The sequence below is a fragment of the Carcharodon carcharias genome, chromosome 31, assembly GCF_017639515.1.
Source record: "Carcharodon carcharias isolate sCarCar2 chromosome 31, sCarCar2.pri, whole genome shotgun sequence".
Classification (NCBI taxonomy): domain Eukaryota; kingdom Metazoa; phylum Chordata; class Chondrichthyes; order Lamniformes; family Lamnidae; genus Carcharodon; species Carcharodon carcharias.
The window spans coordinates 12,688,050-12,709,066 of NC_054497.1; the positions used below are offsets into that span (position 1 = coordinate 12,688,050).

General features: G+C 45.8%; 2 protein-coding genes across 13 annotated transcripts in view; one reads left to right on the forward strand and one right to left on the reverse strand.

Moving 5' to 3' along the window:
* LOC121271745 (interferon regulatory factor 5-like) overlaps positions 1-2,334 on the forward strand; it is a 60,295-nt gene extending 57,961 nt beyond the window's left edge. For all 9 annotated transcript variants that reach the window (XM_041177963.1, XM_041177965.1, XM_041177966.1 and 6 more), the window contains 2 exons: positions 114-235; positions 1,014-2,334. In XM_041177963.1, coding sequence (XP_041033897.1) covers positions 114-235; positions 1,014-1,166 — 275 coding nt within the window. In that variant the 3' untranslated portion in view covers positions 1,167-2,334. The remainder of the gene's footprint in view (positions 1-113; positions 236-1,013) is intronic.
* Positions 2,335-7,388: 5,054 nt separating this feature from the next.
* Positions 7,389-21,017, reverse strand: part of LOC121271708 — a 33,016-nt gene continuing 19,387 nt past the window's right edge. For 3 of the 4 annotated variants that reach the window (XM_041177876.1, XM_041177879.1, XM_041177878.1), the window contains exons 7-12: positions 20,675-20,811; positions 15,737-19,813; positions 13,761-13,834; positions 12,746-13,009; positions 11,474-11,602; positions 7,389-9,229 (exon numbers count right to left, since the gene is read on the reverse strand). In XM_041177876.1, the coding sequence (XP_041033810.1) occupies positions 9,047-9,229; positions 11,474-11,602; positions 12,746-13,009; positions 13,761-13,834; positions 15,737-19,813; positions 20,675-20,811 (4,864 nt within the window). In that variant the 3' untranslated portion in view covers positions 7,389-9,046. The remainder of the gene's footprint in view (positions 9,230-11,473; positions 11,603-12,745; positions 13,010-13,760; positions 13,835-15,736; positions 19,814-20,674; positions 20,812-21,017) is intronic. The other variant, XM_041177880.1, reaches the window with a different exon arrangement.

Below are 21,017 nucleotides of genomic sequence, written 5' to 3' on the forward strand. Positions count from 1 at the left end.
TGTTTGCTCAAGTGCTGTTTGTTAGAGGCTGATGGGTATTGCAGGTTGCCCACTTTCCTGGTGACATGGTTAAGTTGTCAGAGTACTGTAAATATTCTAAACTTTCTCCACAGAAACAGAAGCCTTCCTGCAAGCTGTGGCTGGCTCTCCAAACTACTCGATTTGGCTCTGCTTGGGGGAGCTCTGGCCGGATCCTGACTTTAAACCCTGGAGTAAGAAGATGATCATGGTGCAGGTAAGGCCAACATGTGGTAGTGACACAGTAAGGCACAAAATTCACCTCTTAAATTCACCCTGGCCCCACCTATCCCTGGATACACCCACCCTGAAACTTAGGTATGTCTCCCCCTCTTGCAATCCCATTCCCCAATCCCAGGGAAATCTCTCCCCCTCTCTCAATCCCAGGGAAATCTCACCCCCTCTCTCAATCCCATTCCCCAATCCCAGGGAAATCTCTACTCCTCTCTCTATCCCATTCCCCAATCCCAGGGAAATCTCTCCCCCTCTCGCAATCCCATTCCCCAATCCCAGGGAAATCTCTCCCCCTCTCTCAATCCCATTCCCCAATCCCAGGGAAATCTCTACTCCTCTCTCTATCCCATTCCCCAATCCCAGGGAAATCTCTCCCCCTCTCGCAATCCCATTCCCCAATCCCAGGGAAATCTCTCCCCCTCTCTCAATCCCAGGGAAATCTCTCCTCCTCTCTCAATCCCATTACCTAATCCCAGGGAAATCTCTACTCCTCTCTCTATCCCATTCCCCAATCCCAGGGAAATCTCTCCCCCTCTCGCAATCCCATTCCCCAATCCCAGGGAAATCTCTCCCCCTCTCTCAATCCCAGGGAAATCTCTCCTCCTCTCTCAATCCCATTACCTAATCCCAGGGAAATCTCTCCTCCTCTCTCAATCCCATTCCCTAATCCCGGGGAAATCTCTCCCTATCTCTCAATCCATGGCAGCAGCTTCCTTGCTTTCCAGCTCCTATACTAATGGGTTTTCTTCCCTCTTGTTCAGGTGACGCCCATAATCTTCAAATTATTACACGAACTGGCACATGGAGTAGGAGCCTCCTCTCTGCAGAGTGAAAGTGTAAACCTGCAGCTCTCTGACCCTCTCTCCTCTTCCAGCTTCCTATCCATACTGGAGCAGTACATGGATGTCGAATAGGCAGGCACTGTTGCTCTCGAGCAGCCTGCCAGCAGTGACCAAGAATGAGTTGGTGGTCGTGAAGTGAGCAATTAATCTTGATGAGTAATGCAAAGAATGTGAGTTCAAATCCCACAGTGGTGGGGGTGAGAAATTGGAATTTTAAAATCGGGAAAGAAATAATCTGTGCCTCACAAAGTTGAACCTGAAGCTATCTATATATTGTAAAAACCCAATTGATTCATTCATGTTTTCATAGAGAAGGAAACTTGTCGCTCATACCTGGTCTGGACGTATATGTGACTCCAGTCCCACACCAATGTGGTTGACTCTTAACTACCCCTTTGAGATGGGTCAATGAGCCCCTCAGTCATATCAAACCACCACCAACAGTTCAAGGTCCACCACCTCCTTGGGGGAACTCAGGATGGGCAGTAAATGCCAGAGAGGGCCACATCCCAAACATGGAATAAATACCCCACAACAACTGATGGTAAAAAGGAATTTGAAGGGCAGGTGCCGGAAATCTGAGGCAGGAACACATCAGTGACTGTGGAGAGGCCTCATCGGTCAGCGTGTGTCTGAAGAGCCTCCCCCGGGAACGTTAATGTGTAGACGCGACCTGCCTGCCTTGCTGTGGGAAATCCTGCTCTGGATTGGGTTTGGCTCAGTACCTGGAGACACGTGTCAAGAGGTGAAGATGCAAACCTACCAGGCCAGATAGCTTTTGATTCTAACTGCAGGTGGGATGACGCACTTAGTTTAGTTCTGTGACTCACCTTTGAACCTTTACAGAACACTTAATGTTGTTTCTAACAATCAGAGCAACAAACTGTAGGGACAGCGCTCTGCTAATGCCGTGATTGTATTGCTTCGTTTTAAATCGACCACACATCAGTTAAACAGAAGCTGCTGTAGTTAATTTTCTCCGAATTTTCAAAGGCGTCTCAGATTTGTTCTGCATGTTATGTCAACTTGAAAATTTAACCGCGCATAAAGTTTATACATGTTGCATTATTGTATAGAAATAATCCACGTTGAACATTTTGAAGCTAGCCTGCTCTCTCTTGGCTTCACAGTGCAGGGTCACACTTGACTGGGAACATCGCCACTCACCATAAAGTCCTCCAGCTCAGGAGCTGCGCCACTGGCGATCTGTCAATGTATTATTAAATTTTGAATTTCCTCATCTGGTGATTTGATTGATCTCTCTGTCTTCCTTCCTTTGCTTTGCCCCAAGGTGAAGCATTCGGCAGGGTCTCACTGGATGTTGGTTTAAACACAGCTAAATTACATTTGCACTTTCACTGATCTTACAGCTCTGGGGCTGCAGATGATATTCTCAGACCGTGACCTGGTTTGTTCCAAATTACCACCACCCCCTTTTCATCTCACCCTATCAGCATATTCTTCCTTTCTCCTTCACGTATTTAACTAGCTTAAATGCACCTAGGCTATTTACCTCAACCAATCCCTGTGGTAGCAAGTTCCACATTCTCGCCACTCTCTTGGGAAAGAAGTGTCTCCTGAGTTCCCTATTGGATTTATGAGTGACTATCATATTTACGATTACCAACTTTGGATATGAGGGAGGTCTTGTGGCGCAGTGGGTAGCGACCCTATCTCTGGACCAGAAGCTCCAGGTTCAAGTCTGACTTCAGGGCTTGATGTCCAAGGAAGGTGCGTTCATAACACGAATTATCAGCCTGTAAATCCTTCCAATATGCTAGATGGCAGGTGGTGAGAGCCGGAGAGTTTCCTGGCTATGGGCCAAGTGCTGGAAAATGGGATTAGGTCGGTAATTCAGGCGTTTCTCACGTGTCGGTGCAGACTCGATGGGCCGAAGGGCTTCTTCTGCACTGTGATTCTGGTCAGCCATACTGCAGAAGGCAAAGGCAAACCACTGCAGTACTTTGCCGAAAATAATCTTGGATCAGTTCAATGGAAGTTCATGGTCGCCAACACTCTCTTAGGGCATGGTACTTGAAGGAGGAGGAGGAGGAAGGTTGGACTCTTCCACATTTACCTTATCAAGCATCTCCATCAGGTCACCCCTCAAGTCTTCTTTCTAGAGGAAAGAGCCCCAGCCTGATCAACTTTCACTTTTGAGTTATAACCCCTCAGTTCTGGTATCATCCCTATAAACCTTTTTTGCACCTTCTCCAGCATCTCTATATAAATCTTTGCAACATGGAGACCAGGACCGCGCAGAGAACACTTTAAGCAAGGTTTCCTACAAGCTTAACATAACCAGGCATTTACACTCACTTTGGACAAATGCTTTGTCTCTTTACAAACATTACCATTCCCCTTTTGTTTCCATGACATTTTCGCCATTTAATCTCTCCCACCCTCTACACTATCCCTGACCTCCCCTTTTATCCTTCACCTCCTCACAAACCCCCTTTCAACAGCATAAAACCCATCACCTTCTTCAGTCCTGAAGAGTCATAGTCAACGTGAAACATTAACTGTTTCCCCTTTCACAAATGCAGCCAGACCTCTTGAGTATTTCCAGCATTTTCTGTTTCACTTCTCTCCTTTTCAATTCTATTCCTCTAGAAATGACCCCAGTGCTTGGTTTGCATTTTTTTTTATTTTTAAGATTTTAAATTGTAAATTATTTTGAAACCAGGAGGTTGGAAAAGTTAGGAATGTTTGCTTTGGGACAGAGAAGGTTAAGAGGTGCCTTAAGATGATGAGGGTTTTTGATCAATTAGAGAAAAAAATATTCCTTTTGGCAAGTGAGTCGATAAGTAAATATAAATTTAAAATCATTGGAAAAAGATCGAGAGGGTAGATGGGGAGAACATTTTTCATTCAGATTTGTCGGGATCTAGAACATTCTACCTGAAAAGGTGGTGGAAGCTGATTCCATATTTTGAAAGGGAGTTGGACAGGGACTTGAGGATATGGAGTTTACAGGATTACAGACTAAAAGCTGGGGCATGGGACCAAGCACGACAGCTCTTCCAAAGAGCTAGCACAGGCACAGTGGACCAAATGGCCTCCTTCAGTGCTATAAGTTTCTAAGATCCTATTAAGCAGGTTTGAACTGCAGCTTTGCAGACAGTACTTTTCTCTCAGGGGGTGGTAGTGGTGGGGGTGGGGGGGGGTGTTTAAGGTAAGAGAATACAAATTTATGTCACTAGCACAGAACAAAGAAGTCATTTAACAGTTGATTTTATGGCCCTCCCTCTGGCTGTCCGTCTCTTCCTTCACAACCACTCCACTGGGCAATCAGCCTTGCTTCCTCCCATCTGACATGACCTACTTTTCCCATACCCCACCTCCATAAGCATGGATTTATCCCATTGTTTCACAGGCCCTTTCGATTAGGATCCTCCATTTTCCATTGTCCTAACAGAATGGGGAAGGGGCATTAACCGGACAATGGGACAAAGCTTATGGTTTCCACTGACCAAATAAAACCCAGTTTTATTTTTGTTATTACAGAGAGCTGTGGTCTTCCCTGTTTGTATGGATGTGACTGTACAGTCTGTACAGATAAGCGACCTCAACAACTCTCCCCATTTCATGCACAGAGCCCTCTTTTTTGGCAAAATCGGGTGTTTCCATCTTTATTTTCTTTAGTGAAGAATCACCTGATAGAATCTATTCCTGCAGCAGGGGGTGGTGCAGAACAAGGGGATATAACTTTAAAATTAGAGCTTAGCTGTTCAGGGGACTGATGTCAGGAAGCACAGGGTAGGTGGAAATCTGGAACTGTCTCCCCCAAAAAATTGTTCAGCCTGGGGTGGGGTCAGCTGAAAATTTCAAAACCGAGATTGATAAGATGTTTTAGAAAAGCGAAGTACTGCGGATGCTGGAATTTGGGAAGTAAAACAAAATGCTGAAAAACAAATCATCAGGTCTGACAGCATCTGTGGAGAGAGAAACAGAGTTAATGTTTCAGGTTGATGACCTTTCGTCAGGTCTGTAGCCCTCTCTCGATAAGATTTTTGTTGGGCGAAGGTATTAAGGATTACAGAACCAAGGCAGGTAGATGGAGTTAAGATACAGATCAGCCGTGTTGTAATTCAATAGCAGAACAGGCTCCAGAGAGACTGAATGGCCTCCTGTCATATTGCAAAGCCAAATTCCTTCAATGTCGCTTTCAGGTCAAAATCCTGGAACTCCCTCCCTAATAGTATTGCGGGTGTACCTACACCACATGGACCATGGCAGCTTACCACCGCCTTCTCAAGGACAATTAGGAATGGGCAATAAATGCTGGCTTGGCCAGCGATGCCTGGCATCCCGTGAAATAATTTTAAAATGGATACATTGTTTAAATCAAGTTGAGTACAGAACCCAGGCTATATCTGCCAGACTCCTAGATTTTATTTGCATGGGTATGTTTAGGAATGCTGCAGATATGGAGAGATAGACTGATGACATGAAAAAGAAGATAAAGTAGATCCAAGTTTTCAAATTCTGAAATGGCACTCCCACAGACCAGGTGCTGCACCCTTAATGACAAGGGGTGATGCTCTCCCTTCTTTGTTTGACAATATACTACATTAAAGACCAGTACAAGAACTAGGGGACACAGGTTTAAGGTTATGGTCAAGAGATATGGTGGGGGATATCAAGAAAAGCGGAACTCACTGCCCACTGGGTGGCGGACGTGGTGGTGTTGAATGATTTGAAAAGGAAATTGGATGGGCATTTGAGAGAAATAAAATTGCAGGGCTATGGGGGTAGAGCGGGGGTAATGGGACTGACTGGATTGCTCTTCAGAGAGCCGACATGATCTTTTGATGGTCCAAATGGCCTCCCTTTTTGCTGTAGTGACTCACCTGAAAGCCCACATGACTTTCTCCAGCAGCCGACACCCCAGACAGTGGCAGCTCCTCACCACATGGTCCCAAGTAGTCGTCGTGCATGCCCAGGTGATGAGCTATTTGACGAGGGTGGGGGGGTGGGGCGTTTAGAGGGGCGGGTGGTGTCACACCTTGAACCTGCATTGGTGCACATTTTCCAGCAGGTGGCCACTGGATAGAAGTAGGAACCCCTGTCGATAAACACCCCATGTCCCCAGCCCCTGACAATAGCCAAAGCCACAGCTGTCCTCACCACTAATTGGGAATAAATAACCACAAACTCAGGCAGGGGTGGAGGGAGGAGGAACTAAATATCAATATAGATGCTGTCTCGTGCCTCCTGTCCATTGTTTTTTAAAAGAGACAAGCAATTCTGTTCTGAAACAATCTGATTTTTATTTATACAATATTCTCAATAACAGGCAGATAAATACAATATTAGCACGGCTGATGGAGCACAGGGGGCTATCCACATAAACTGAACACCTCCCCCCCCACCCATCCCAGTGATAACAGGCCCATTAACATCTCAGTTCTGGGGTGGGCATGACTGTACAAGTGGGATTTACTTCTCTTTTGGGCAGGGATGCAAACTTTTACAACGATTTCATTTTTGCCTGATTTTAGCAAGAGCGAAGCCACTCTGAAGGAGTCACCCTTTTTATAATTGTTCGTTCCTTTTCATTTTTGGCAACTGACCTTAGTTTAGGTGCCCAGTTGAGCCAAATCAGCATCACTGCTGCTTCCCCCAGCCCCTCCCCAGCGATCTATTTAGTCAAGGAGCTGTGGTTTTGGTCATGTTGGTGAAAGGACACATAGGAAAGATAACAGTTAAAACTCAGAATACAACCTATCTGCTATAGCTCAGCAAATCCTAACATCAATGTGTTCCTCATTTCAGCTGTGCTAATACTGTTAATAGTTTTTATTTACTTTTTTTTATTCAGGGTGGGAGGTGCAGAACGCTAGGGCGGGCCCCTCAACTGCAAATATAAACAGCTGAAATAAATTAGTTGTTTTACAAAACAGCTTGTCCAATTTTGAGGCAGTGAGCTCATTTTTTTTTAAACTAAGAAAAAGTTTTGGATGAGATACTGTAATTTGACAAGAGGGACCCCATTGCCTCCTTTTAAATGTGCATTCTTTATTATCTAGTATTTAAAAAGGCCAGCAAAACCCCAAATATCAATATATATATACTCCTTGGGTCAGTGAAACCTGCCTTGGTTCCACAGACATACACAGACAGACACACACCATCTCATTCGTCAAACAACCTCCTTTCAATGCACACACGCTGGCAAATCCATTCAGAAATATAGACAACACCAAACAACAGTCAAAGGCTGGGAACACAATGCTCTCATCACACTGAACCTCTCATCCCACCCTCCCCTCCCCAAATCCATCCCCCCTCCTTGAAATAACAATACGTACAAGATACAGCTCCAGCTTAAATCTTAAACCCAGCCCCCTATCACATTGCCAGTAATGGCATAAAGCAGGTCACACATACAAGATGACTGTACTTCTTTGTACCTTTGAGCTAGAGACTTTCTCTACTGAAACTAAAGCAAATTACAGCAACAAACAAGAGTCAGATGTGGCAATAGGCCGTGGGGTGCGCAACCGGGTTGGGACACAATAGGCTAGTTGCCTAAGTTAATCAAGTATTCTATAACATGATTGGCAGCAGATTAAGGGAATGGGGAGATGGGGCTGGGCAGTGGATGGTACATGGTTACTGACTAAAAGCACAAAAATTAAAACAGCAGAAAACACACTGTTGCCTAGATTTCTCCCCCAAAAAAAGAGAGGAGGCTTTCGCCACCTCCTGATTGCCCAAGCATACAATATAATATCTGGGTTCAAAATTTAAAAAAATTTTTTTTGTTTCAAAAACAATTGCCAGAAACAGAAAATTTAAGGCATTCTTTCAGGAAGATCGTCACAAAAGTGTCCCCCAACTCTCTGTTGTGGGCGAGACTAGTTGCTTTGGGGCGCAGAACTCGTCAGAAACTCTAAGCGCGTCTTCCAGTCCCTTCTGCCTTGCACTTGACGTTCACAAATGGTTCTGGGAGAGAAAATGGGAGGGCGTGGGGGAAAGTGGGGGCGGGGGCTATAACAAAGTGGACATGTGTGATTAGGAGGTCCCGTAATACAGAATAAAACAGCCCTTCCCTTCTCCTAGAGTCAACACTAACTTTACAACAGTGATTTGCGGTGGATAAAAGCATTTGGCTGCTGATGCCTCGAGGGCCATCAACTCCAGTTATCTAGTGGATGACATGTACATTGGCATAAAAAGGTGAAAGTGCCTAGAGGCTGCAATTTAGGGACAGTGGCCACCAGTACAATCCCTATCCCTTCCCTAATTAAAATGCGCAAATGAAAATACTTAATCGACTCTCCTCTGCCTTTTTCCAATGTTGAACTATACACATATATATATACTTTTTTTTTAAAAAAAAGAGTAAAGAATAGCATAGACATCAACAGGAAAAATTATTCCTCTCTGATACATTGCCTTCTCTCAGAATGGCTGACCGTGTAATATTGTTTATTACCACTTAAAAGACAGTGCAGCTGTATGGAATTCACTGACCTACAAAAAAACTTCATGCATGAAGAAAATGGGAGGGGAGGGAGGAGGAGGAGGAGGAGGAGGAGGAGGAAGAAGAGAAAAACGAACAAAAATCAACAGGACACGAGAAGAAATGAGAAAGCTTGCCAGTGGCTCCTATCTTATATACAGCGATCAGAAGATACAGTAAACAGTTTTTAAAAGGTTCTTTTTTTTCCATTACTTTCCAAGTATATTCTGTTTTCCCCCCTCCCCCCACCCACTCCCTCCCCACCCCTCAGCATTTCATTAAAAGTGTCCCAAGTTTCTTATATCTAATTCAGGATCATCAGGCACTGCCACAATGAGATAAACCCAGGAACGTCAGAATGACTTTCTAAAGTTTTCTTTTTTAAAAAAAAGTCTTCACACTTATTAAAATGAAAATAAAAGGAGAGGTGCGCAAAATTACTGAATTCTGGTAAATAATAAAAACTGTCTCTCATTCCCATTTACGTCTGTGCTGACGTTTTTCCGTGTTTTTCTAACTTCCCGGCCTCCTTCCCGTTGCTCTGGCGGCCTCCTTCCTCCGGTCTCTTGCTGTGCCTCCGCGCATACTTGTATTTCTCCACGTAAGCTTTCACCAGGTTGGCAACTTTGACGGGGTTGATTTCACCACTTTTGCTGTGGCAGATCTGGAGCGGAGAGAGGTGACACAAGTTTGGATCAGGGATGATGCACTAGGTATGCAGGAAGACCTGGTCAACATTCAGGCTTGGGCAGATAAGTGGCAAGTAACATTCGCGCCACACAAGTGTCAAGCAATGACCATCTCCGACAAGAGAGAATCTAACCATCTCCCCATGGGGTTCAATGGCATTACCATTGCTGATTCCCCCCACTATCAACATCCTGGGGATTACCCGTTGACCAGGAACTGAACTGGAACAGCCATATAAATACTGTGGCTACAAGAGCAGGTTGGAGGCTGGGAATTCTGTAGCGCGTAACTCACTTCCTGACTCCCCAAAGCCTGCCCGCTACCTATAAGGCACAAGTTAGGAGTGTGATGGAATTCTCTCCACTTGCCTGGATGAGTGCAGCTCCTACAACACTGAAGAAACTTGACACCGTCCAGGACAAAGCAGCCCGCTTGATTGGCACCCCATCCACCATCTTAAAACATACACTCCCTCCACCACCGGTGAACAGTGGCAGCAATGTGTACCATCTACAAGATACAATGCAGCAACTCTTGAGTGTTGTTGGGGCTGCACTCATCCAGGCAAATGGGTAGTATTCCATCACACCTGACTTGTGCCTTGTAGATGGTGGACAGGCCTTGGGGAGTCAGGAGGTGAGTCACTCACCGCAGAATTTCCAGCCTCTGACCTTCTCTTGTAGCCACAATATTTATATGGTTATCTAGTTCAGTTTCTGGTCAATGGTAACCCCCAGGATGTTGACAGTGGGGAGGTTCAGCGGTGGTAATAAAATAGTATCATCAGCTACACAATCACATCAACACATTAGTATCAAAACACTATAGAGGATAAGAGGAAAATCACACTCAGGATAAAACGTTTCAAATATTGTATCAAGGCAACTTTTGTGTATTCTTCTCAATTCATCACTTCAGTGTGGAACTGAGCCACATAGAGCAAGAAGCTCTCAGGCGCGATTTGCAATAATTGTTAAGTTAGCTGGGACAGTTGTAAGTGATAAGTAGTTTTGGTTCCCAGGGGATTACAGCATATGAACACACGAATGAGAAGGGGTAGGACACTCTGCCCCTCGAGCCTGCTCTGCCATTCGATAAGATCATGGCTAATCTGATTGTAACCTCAATTCCAAATTCCCACCAACCCCCGATAACCTTTCACCCCCTTGCTTATCAAGAATCTATCTACCTCTGCCTTAAAAATATTTAAGGGAGAGAAAATCTTTTATTTAAAAAAAGTGTCAGCCTGGATTCCTACACTGGACCCATTCTGGGAAAGTGCACGTTTGACAGCACTGGATGTGTCTCTAGATGACTGAAGAAGTTGAATAGGCCTTGTGACACTCACTGAATAGACACTTGCAACCAAAGTGGATTGTTGAGTACTGAAGAGATCCTAGTGTTCATGGAACTGAACTCCAGGAACAGGCAGTACCTTTAGGGTATGATTAAACAGACAGCAAGACAAAGCGATCCATTAAAAACTAGAGTCCAACAAAGCAATTACTTCAATTAGAACCATAGAAAAATTATAGCACAGAAGGAGGCCATTCGGCCCAACTTGTCCATGCCAGCCCGAGGACACCCACGTGCCCTTTCTAATCCCACCTTCCTGCACCCGGCCCATAGCCCTGCAGCTTACAGCAATTTAGGTGCAGATCCAGGTACTTTTTAAAAGAGTTTACAGTTTCTGCCTCTACCACCAACTTGGGCAGCAAATTCCAGACACCCACTACCCTCTGTGTAAAAAGGTTTTTCCTCATGTCCCCCCTACACTTTCTGCCACTTATCTTGAATCTATGTCCCCTGGTTCTAGAATTCTCCATCAAGGGAAACAATTTTATTCTGTCCACTCTACCTATTCCCCTCCATAATTTTGTACACCTCAATCAAGTCACCTCTCAGCCTTCTTTGTTCTAAGGAAAATAACCCCAACCTATCCAATCTCTCCTCGTAGCTACACTTTTCTAACCCTGGCAACATTCTTGTAAACCTCCTCTGCACTCTCTCCAGAGCTATTATGTCCTTCCTGTAATGTGGTGACCAGAACTGCACACAATACTCCAGTTGTGGCCTCACCAATGTTTTATTCTATTCTAGTACTTAAGCTAAGAGAATGAGAGTGATAAGTTTTGGATTCAGTTGGGGGTGTCATATCTCTCACAACTTTGCATCGCTCTACAAACCAGCTAACTTGGGAAAGATGAGAAGCGATTACCTTATGTACAGCTTTGCGAAGAATATCTTTGTAATCGTCCTTGTTGATCTCCTTCCTCTGATAGAAGGGTTTGATGGCCAGTTTCACCTCCTCCACTGCGCGTTCCTGTGTGTGCAGCTTCTTCAGGTACTGTGAGCAGAGGAGCAACAGGGATCAATGTACACCCTCTCAAAATTGGGAAACCCTTTAGGTATGAGCACAGGCTGGTTAAGCACTAGCCGACTATAACATATAATATATACATATGTATACACATACACACTTCAGTCCTGGATCCATTTAAAAACACAATTGTTGGGAGGGAAAAGGTGAGGCAGGAAGTCTAGGCCAGTGCTTTTAATCTTAGTCATCTTGTGGGAAAGAGGATCCAATGAGGATGAGAAATTCAATGTTTTGCAGATGATATACAGGGAGGAGTGGTGAGGGCGGGGAAACCAGAGAGGAAGGGATAGAGAATGGGAGAGGGTGAGAGAATGGGGAATAAAGAAGACAAGAGGAGGTGGGGACAGAGTGAGGGATGGAGGGAGGAAAAAGTAGATTGGATTTATATTCCGTGGAGGTGAGAAGAATGAGAGGTGATCACATTGAAATGTATGAAATTATTAAGACGATGAGAGGCTGTTTCCCCTGGTTGGAGAATCTAGAATTCTGTGTCACAGACTCAGGATAAGGGGCTGCCCATTTAGGGCTGAGATCAAGAGAATTTTCTTCACTCAGAAGATTATGAACATTTGGAATTTTCTACCCCAGAGAGCTGTGGATACTCAGTCATCGAGAATATTCAAGACTGAGACTCAAAGGAAATCAAGAAATATGGCGATAGGGTGGGAAAGTGCAGCTAAAGTTGATAATCAGCCAAAAGATATTTAATAGCGGAACAGGCTCGAGGGGCCACTAAGCCTACTCCCTGTTGCTATTTCAATGTTCTTATGACTTGTTGGTTAGTCCTGTGTTGAAAATGATGCACACATTTTGGGGGAAGGGCAGTAATTCAGTACATCTGGCGAAGCCTTGTGAATAAAGGCTGCAGTTTGCTCAGGTCACAGGGTTTCTCCTGAAATTGGCCACAAATTGTTTGGTCGTTGTGCTAATCCCACTTGGGGAGTGAGCAGTATCTGCAGTTAAGGGTGGGAGGTTGTCTAAGAGATCAGCACTGACAATCCACCCTCTCCCTCCTTTACGTAGGCTTGTATCAAAAGGAAAAAGGATACGATTCTTCCAGTGTGCGATGAACACGGGGGTGTTTTGTTGCAAGTCATTCGAGAGGCTTACCCTGTCGCTATCCATATTGCCATCTGTGCTGGTGGCCCCTTCCACCTTGGCAGTCTCAGTGCTCTCCAACATGCTGTACAGCTTCCCGGAGCTGGCAGCTGGGGCCTGAGCCGCGGATCCTGACAGTGAGGGCGGTCCTGCTGAGCAGCCCAACATCGACAAGGAGCCTTGACGGAGGAACTTGGGCGCGGGCTGGCTGGCAGGGAGGTGGGCAGAGAGGCTGGTCGGCACTGGTGGTGCGGGGGGCTTCGTCTGACTGAGAATCTGTAGGGTAACAGATCAGTTATCAAGTATTGGTGTGTGCTTTGTACTTTACTAAAGTTTCTCCAACACGAGAAATCACAAAATTGCAAAGTCACAATATCCAGTATCTGCACAAGGCACATTTTATAGAATCACAAAACACATGAGGCCATTCAGCCCAGCTTGTCTGTGTTGGCTCTGAAAGAAGTATCCAATTAGTCCCACTCCAGCCCTGCTCTTTCCCCATAACCCTGCAAGTTTAACACATTATCAATATAGGAACTAAAGTTTCACGTTAATGTGCTTCGAAGTCAGCCAACTATATTACTGGTGTGATGCGCTTAATACATGATCATCTATGACTACGACCGCTACTTTCACCAGCGACTAGACCTGTAATGACTGATCACATAAAGCACAAGGGTGGGCGGAAGGTGGCAAACACTTGCTATTCCATGCAGAGGAGCTCCACCTGAGCTTAGCTGCTCCACCTAACCAAATGCAGCTTAGGCACAGTAACAGAGAGCTGAGGAACCACGCACACGGGCACATGGACAGGCACACAAAAACACAAAGTTTCCAGTCAGGTGCTTAACTGTAGTGAGCTTTGATTGCTGCTGTGGCCATAGCTGAAGAAAGATGCAGTAGTGTGTGTATGCGGAACGGCCACCTTCAACCGAGTTCAGAACCAACTGCTACAAACTGGATGGAGGACAATAATAATTTGAAGATAAATATCATTTGAGCTGTGAGTTGGTGTTGGCTACAGTACCTGAGTGATTGCTTGAATAGAATCTTGGGCTTTTGCTCGGTTGGCTTCCTCCATCTTGAACAGCAGTGCAGTAACTTAAAATCAAAGCACAAAAGAAATGTTCAAAATTATATTCACAAGACACAAACGCCGGTCTCAGGACTCAATAACCAGCAGGTGTACTGATAAATGCAGAGGCCACACCAATATATAACTGTACCCACAAGCTTCTAGGAGTTTGGTGGCTGTTCTGCGCAGAGTGCTGGGGTTTGGGCATATCTACCACCTTTTCCTTGCTCCTCCTTCTACACTTGAGTTCCCAAAAGGGATGCACTGAGCAGGGAGCAGACAAGTAGGATATCTTTTGCTCAAAAGGTATTTGTATAAAGTACTTGAAGGGAAAAGAAATTAGAGGAAAGGGGAGAAGTAGGGCTAATTGGATGATTCTACCAAACAGCCAGCACAGGCGTGATGGGTCGAATGACCTTCTTGCTATATCAGTCTATTATTCTCAAAGTCAAGCAACAGAATACCCACGCTTTTACTGGTGGGGGGGCAGCTGGAAGGACAAGGCACTGCAGCAGCAAGTGTTGGAAATGGCCACTCAAACTGGACATTCACCTCAAGCAATCCAGCTCTGCCCAACACGTCTTGACATTTTAAAAATTGGGCTGTTTATTGTTGCACAGCTCACACAAGTCCAAGAGAGGGGCTTCTGTCCTTTGACCTCAGTCTTGAAATTTATATTCATAGAATGATAAAGCACAGAAGGCTGCCATTCGGCCCATCGTGTCAACTTCTTGAAAGACCTTTCCATTTGTCCCTCTCCCGAGCTACAGCTACATACCAGGGTAATGCTCTGGGGACCCGGGTTAGAATCTCACGACAGCAAATGGTCAAATTTGAATTCAATAAAAGTCTGATGATGACCATTAGACCATTGCCGATAGTTGTAAAAACCCATCTGGTTCACTAATGTCCTTTAGGAAAGGAAGCCTGCTGTCCTTACCTGGTCTGGCCTACATGTGACCCAGACCCACAGCAATGTGGTTGACTCTTAACTGCTCTCTGAACAAGGGCAGTCAGGGATGGGCAATAAATGCTGGCCTAGCCAGCGACGCCCACATCCCAAAAAAGAATAATAAATAAATAACCAAATAAATAAGAGCCCATTTCAAACTGAGCTCAACAAGCTCAGGGAACATTGGCCTGCCCTGAGTTCTACCTGATTAGGTACCGATGGAGTCATTCAGCACAGGTCAGAACACTTGACAGATATTGACCTAGACTGGTATAGGTGCCACCCACACCCACATCGATTGCTTCTTGGCCACCTGCCTATTGTTTGAGCTCTTTCATGTATGACTTTCAATGTTTCTCATTGCCATTGAAATCAGTCATTGAGATTACAACTTGTGTGCAATAATAGGAAAGCTGCTAATCCTGGTGTTTTCCTCCTTTCTGCCAGAAGTAACAAAAATATGATATATTGTTCAAATCCCTGCAATGGCTATGAGTAAACGCAGCCCTAACCATGGTATTCAGCTAAATTTTGGCAGAAGGGATAACAGGAGTGTTTGGAATGACCTTACTGCCCTTTGTTGCAGGCGATTGGGAAATCAGCCCCACTTCCCTCTAGCAAGCCACATGTAGGCAATGGTCAGGATTCAGCTTCCACAAGAACCTTTCCACCCAAAGGAAGCCCCTCGATGGATGCAACAGGGGGCTGCCTTTGGCAGCTAAATCTCATCCGAGCCTGAAATAATATCTTGAGGAGAGGGTGGTGAGGGGAAAACTCTGATCTGAAAAACATTTCTCTTCCAGTACTGGATTCACTTCCAGAATGAAATATCCAATGCAACCTGCAAGTTTTGTGCACCAATCTGATAAGCAGGGGTAATTCCCAACCATTATTTAGCTTAGTATGGTGTGATACATGGCCAAAGACAGGACTTAATTAGGCCTCCTCATCAAGACTGTGTCAAGACGTGACTTACGTGCTAACATTCCTCCTCCGGTTTGGAGGTCCCATGATAATGGTTTGCCCGGTGCTCTTGGTTTGTCTCCATTGACCTTTGAAGTGTCGCTGTGCTCGTGATAGTCCTTCTGTTGCTGCGGAGGGGGTGGGGGAGGGGGCTGGTGCTGCGGGGGCTCCTTTGGCATGAAAGCAGCCTCCAGTGGCTGGGGGGCGCTCTCCGAGATCTGGGAGAGTGGGGACAGCCCCTGCTCCACTGCGTCCTTTGTGGGGCTCGGGAGGTTGCCCTTGTCATCGGACTTCTCTGATGAAGACCACGACAGCTCTTCCTTGATCCTGAATGGACTGGAGTCTTTGCTGCTGCTGCCACTGTCGGTTGTTGCTTTCTTTAGAGTAGTTTTAGGCTTGGCTTCCTTCTTCTTTTTCCCGGAGCTCTTCGCCTTGCTGGCCACTTTAACTTTCTTTGCCGCTGAGCGGGGTTTCGTCGTTGTCTTTCCCTTTGGTGCCCTTGACGGGATGGCTTTGTTGTCCGAGCTGTCGGCTCGATGCCGGCTGGGCTTTGGGTCGTGGATCTTGTCCTCGGTTTTCATGAATGGGGATCTGCTCTCTCTATCGCGACTGAACTTCACGCCAATCAAACCTCCACCTTTCCCACGGTCGTCCTTCATTGAGGCAGCACAGCTCACCCCATCTCGGATTAGAACCGCTACTTTGGACTGAAGTTTAACTTTCCTTGGCACCTGTTGCTTGCTTTCTTTGGGCACCAATTTGATTTTTTTATCAGATTGGCTACCAATCAAATGCTCTTTCCCCTTCTTCTCTGCCTTCAAGCTATCTGCCCCTATTGCCCCCTTCTGCCCATCAGCCAGCTTTTTCCTTCGTTTCTCTTTGCCTGGCTTCTCATCTGGGTGAGCTCTCTTTCGGTCCTTCACTTTGACCAGTTTTGAGCCAGGGTCACCTGCTCTGTGGCTTTTCTCATGGCCGCTTCTCCTCTCATTCTTGCTCCCTTGGCCCTTCCCAGGAACCCTGCCCTCCTGCATGTGGTCCCCAGGCTCTACATCAGAGAAACTGTTCTCAAAGCCCAACTCATCCGAGTCGTACATGGCTTCCCGGTTTGGAGACAGGGCTGCCACCTCCATGGAATCTTCTTGGTCTTCTAAAGACTCACCTGGATTCACAGTAATGGTTCTGGTAATTGAGCGTGCTTTAATTAAGATATCATCATCATTTAGATCTTGAATCGAAGGGGGAACCACTATTCTGCTGTCCCGCCTTCCTTTCACAGTCTTCTCATGTTTCTTTTCGCTCACAGGGTTTCTCTCTCTGCTTCTGTCCTTCTCTTTCTCGTTCCTTTCTTTCGACCTTCTGGGAGAATGACTGAGTGGTCTCTTCTCCCTCTGTGACCGCTCTTTGGATCTTGACCTGGAGTGCCTTCGCCGTTTTGCTGCTTCCAGCTCCCGATGTTTTTCCTTCTTGCGCCTTTCCTTCCTTGACTTGCTGCTCGACCGGGAACGGCGAAACGACCCACTTTCCTTCGACTGTGGTGCGCGGTTTTTCCACCTTTCGGCAGAAGCTCTCATAGACCCGATAGCAGATATGCTGGTGCTGTTGGATGGCGACCACGACCTAGATCGTCGATGCTCTCTGGAACGGGTTCGGGACCGAGATACCTTATGGCGTGATCTGGAACTCGATCTCCTTCGCTCCCAGGATCTGGATCTAGATCTGGACTTTTTGCGATGGATTCGCAATCTGCTTCTGGACGTGGATCTTTTATGCTCGCGCGACTGAGACCTGGATCGTTTTCGATCCTTTGACCGAGCTTTTTTGTGCTCTCTCTTGCGTTTTTTCCGGCTGCGGGAGCTGGACTCTGAATGCGACCCAGATTGGGTCTTGGACTCTGCTGGTGATCTGGAGTGTTTCATGTACTTCTCCCTCTGCTGATTTGACACTTTTCTTCTATGATCCACCTTCTTTCGTCCTCCGTCCGTCGGGTTCTCACCCAGGTCGATCTGCAGCGCTCCTTCATCGGAGTCAGCGTGGAGAGAGATAAAATCATCTCCTTCAACTCCTCTCAGACGCTCGAAGATTCTGCCCCGGCTGCGAAAGGTCCGAGCAGGGCTGAAGCTCTCTTCATCTGGCTGCACAATTTCGCCTTCCTCAATTTCAGAGTCTTCATATTTATGTGCGTCCTCAGGCCATTTGGAAACATTCACCGTGAAAACAAGGTTGTCTTTTCTCTCCACAGTGCGATGGGATTTGTGATGATACCTGGAAGCTGAAGCAGACTTGCTTTTGTGCTCTGCCTTTGAATGCACTTTGGCATCAGACTTATCTTTTCGAACAACCTCGGTTCTCGACCGTTGCCTTGATGTGGACTTGGTTATGATGCGGCTACTTGAACCCGTCTTTGCCTTTAACCGACTTTGAGATTCCAGAGCTTCCATCGGCTCAGAAATGGTTCTTTCGGAGTTCTTCTGATACCTGGCTGCACTTTGCAAATCTGTGTCCGTTTCCTGTTTAGCTGCTTCCGTGGGTCCAGGGATGCCCTTTGCTTCGAGACCAGCCTCTTTTGCTTGTTCACTTTTCCAACGGTCTCCCTCCTGCAAGGAGCAGACCAAAACTTCTTTCTGAGTACACTTCAATGAAAGCTTCAATGCCTCACTCTCCATTTGTACCTTAGAATCAGGGCTCTGCATTAAGCCATAATCGATCCCAGCTGGTGATAATACTGGTTCCTCCTCTTCAAGCATCGCATCGCCTGTTCCCTCTCTAACCAGTTCGTTTTGGGATTGAATGTCAGCTTCTGAGTCAACAGATTCAGTCTCTTGTTGCGAGATTGAGTCAAGCTGAACATCGATCTGCAGTTTAGAGTCGCTTTCAAATTCATTTTCAATTACGGAGCTTAACCCTTGTGCAAAACCTGTCTGGGATTCAGGTTCCAAATCTCTATACTCAGGAGAGCTGTAGAGGTCAGGTTCTAGACTGGATTTGACCATGTTCGCACAGTCAATCTGCAATTCCATGTCTGACAACACACACGCTGCTGATTCCGGTGACTGATCTTCCTCGTACTCAGGGCTCATACAATCCTCTTCCTCAGTTAGTCCTGCATCACTAACAATTTTCAGCTCGCCTTCTGAATCATCTCCTAATGGACTTAAATTGTTAGAACTTGCAACAGAGCCTGTGGGATCAAAAGGGTCATATTTCTCCTCATTGTCGTCGTCCTCCTCCTCAGGTTCCTCCTCGCCATCATCCAATTCAGTCCTGTCTTTTGGAGAAAAATCACCACCTGTAAACTCTCCGTTGACATTCTCCTCATCAGTTGGACTGAATGGGTCATAGGTATCAGGTCCCAATCGATCATCAGAACAAGTAATCCGATTAGTAACATTCTGCTGGCAAGAGACAGAGCTGGATTCAGCCTTTTCTGGACATGTTTGAGACACACTTGATGAACTTGGTTGGTTCCCTGAGTTGGAGCATCCACCTCCATTCAATGGTCTTTGTTGACCATTTGAGATACCACTACCATTCCCAAGGACCAGACCCCAATTGGCTCCATCAGAGGGGTGCAAACCCTGCGTGTCACCCACTAGCCTCTTTAAGGGCAAATCTGCTGACATTTTTTGATCTGTGCAAGGGTTTATAATTACACCAAGCCCATTGCCTCTCTGAGACAGACAACTGATCTCCACGTCCAATGGATCCAGCTTTCTCTTCATTGCCAAGTCTCTATCTGGGGAGAAAACTGATGCTATAAAGTCTTTAGTCACTGGCTGACCACCCATCTCTGTCCTTATTTCTGTGTTTCTCGTTCTAGAGGCCCCCAAAGTTTCAGTTTCCTCCATGTTTCCCATGTTCCTCAGCAAGCCTTGTCTCAAACAGTCCAAGGATGATGGTGACAACATATATGGATCCAATAAACTCAATCCATTGTTTGTCTTTTTAACACCATGGGACTCCATGGATTGGTTTCCATTGTCTCTTATGCTGGACAGTTCACCACTGCATAAGCCATCTCTGTAAGGTAAAGCTTCTCCCAAGATGCTGTGAAATGGTACCCTCTGTGATGAAGGTGAAAGGCCAGCAGACACTGCAAGAAGAAACACAGAAAATGTGATACCAAGACGCAACTGACTGATGCTAAGTCATATCTTTACTTATGTGCAATCTCTTCCCCCTGTATTTGTCCCCAGAAGAGGCCGATTTCTACTCGTTTACAACCGTATGGTTACTGTCCAGTCCCTTAACCCAGTGGTTAGACCGCACATATGAACCCAGGCAGTGAATGTTGGCAAGCTATTTGACCATGGACAGCATTAGAGCCAAGTGTAATTCTATCCTCACCAGATGGCACCAAACACACTCTTTGTTACTGGATATACTAGGTAGTAACCTACCTAAGCCAGGGACTTTGAAGTCAGTTGAAACCCTCTGACTGCACACCTTGGCTGAATACAGCAAACTCAGTGGAGACCAAGAAATGAACGAGGTCTTTCCTGAAGTGTACGGTTTAATATCAGAGGTGACCTGACTTCTGGTATATTATTATAAAAAGGGAATATTATTAAACATGTCCCTTTTTTGTCATTACCAAAATAGCCATATGCTTAGCTAAATAGAGTCCATGTAACGCTCCTGGAACAGAAACTAGCCTTTACATACACTGACAATAATAGTTCTGTGGAGCTTATTTATTTACACAGGATAGTCTTCAGCAAGTAAATACAAAATTAACAGGTTAGACTGAGAGACAGGCAATAACGCATGGTATTGCTGAGGTGAATAGCATAGATGCCCTCAAGGGGAAGTTAGACAAACAGATAACGGAGAAAAGAACATAAGGATATGCTCAGTGCATCAACTCAAGAGTGACGCAAATAAATGACAGGTATCACGCATCCTGAGTTGGTGCCTGCAGTGATGAGGAAGAAAGAAAAGCATTTTCCCCCACCTGACTTTTTGTATCTCCAGGCTCGATCTTTCTTAAGAGTAAATCCTGGGTGACGTACAACACGGATGCCAAGACTGGAGATGCCATCTTCTTGCAGGTCACTTGCAGTCTCTGTGTTTTCTGGCTCCAACCTGCTACTAGGAGAGACACCAATGCAAAGGTTAAAGAAACAGAACTCACTGAACCCCCACTGGAGCCAAGCTCAACCACAGTAACAAATATCATCAACTTAACCAATCAAATTCACCCACAGTGAAAGAGCTCTTGACCTTGCATCAATCTGCCTGCTGAAAAGTAATGTAATTTCCTTAACGGTAGAGCGGATTAAGGTGACACCCAGTGA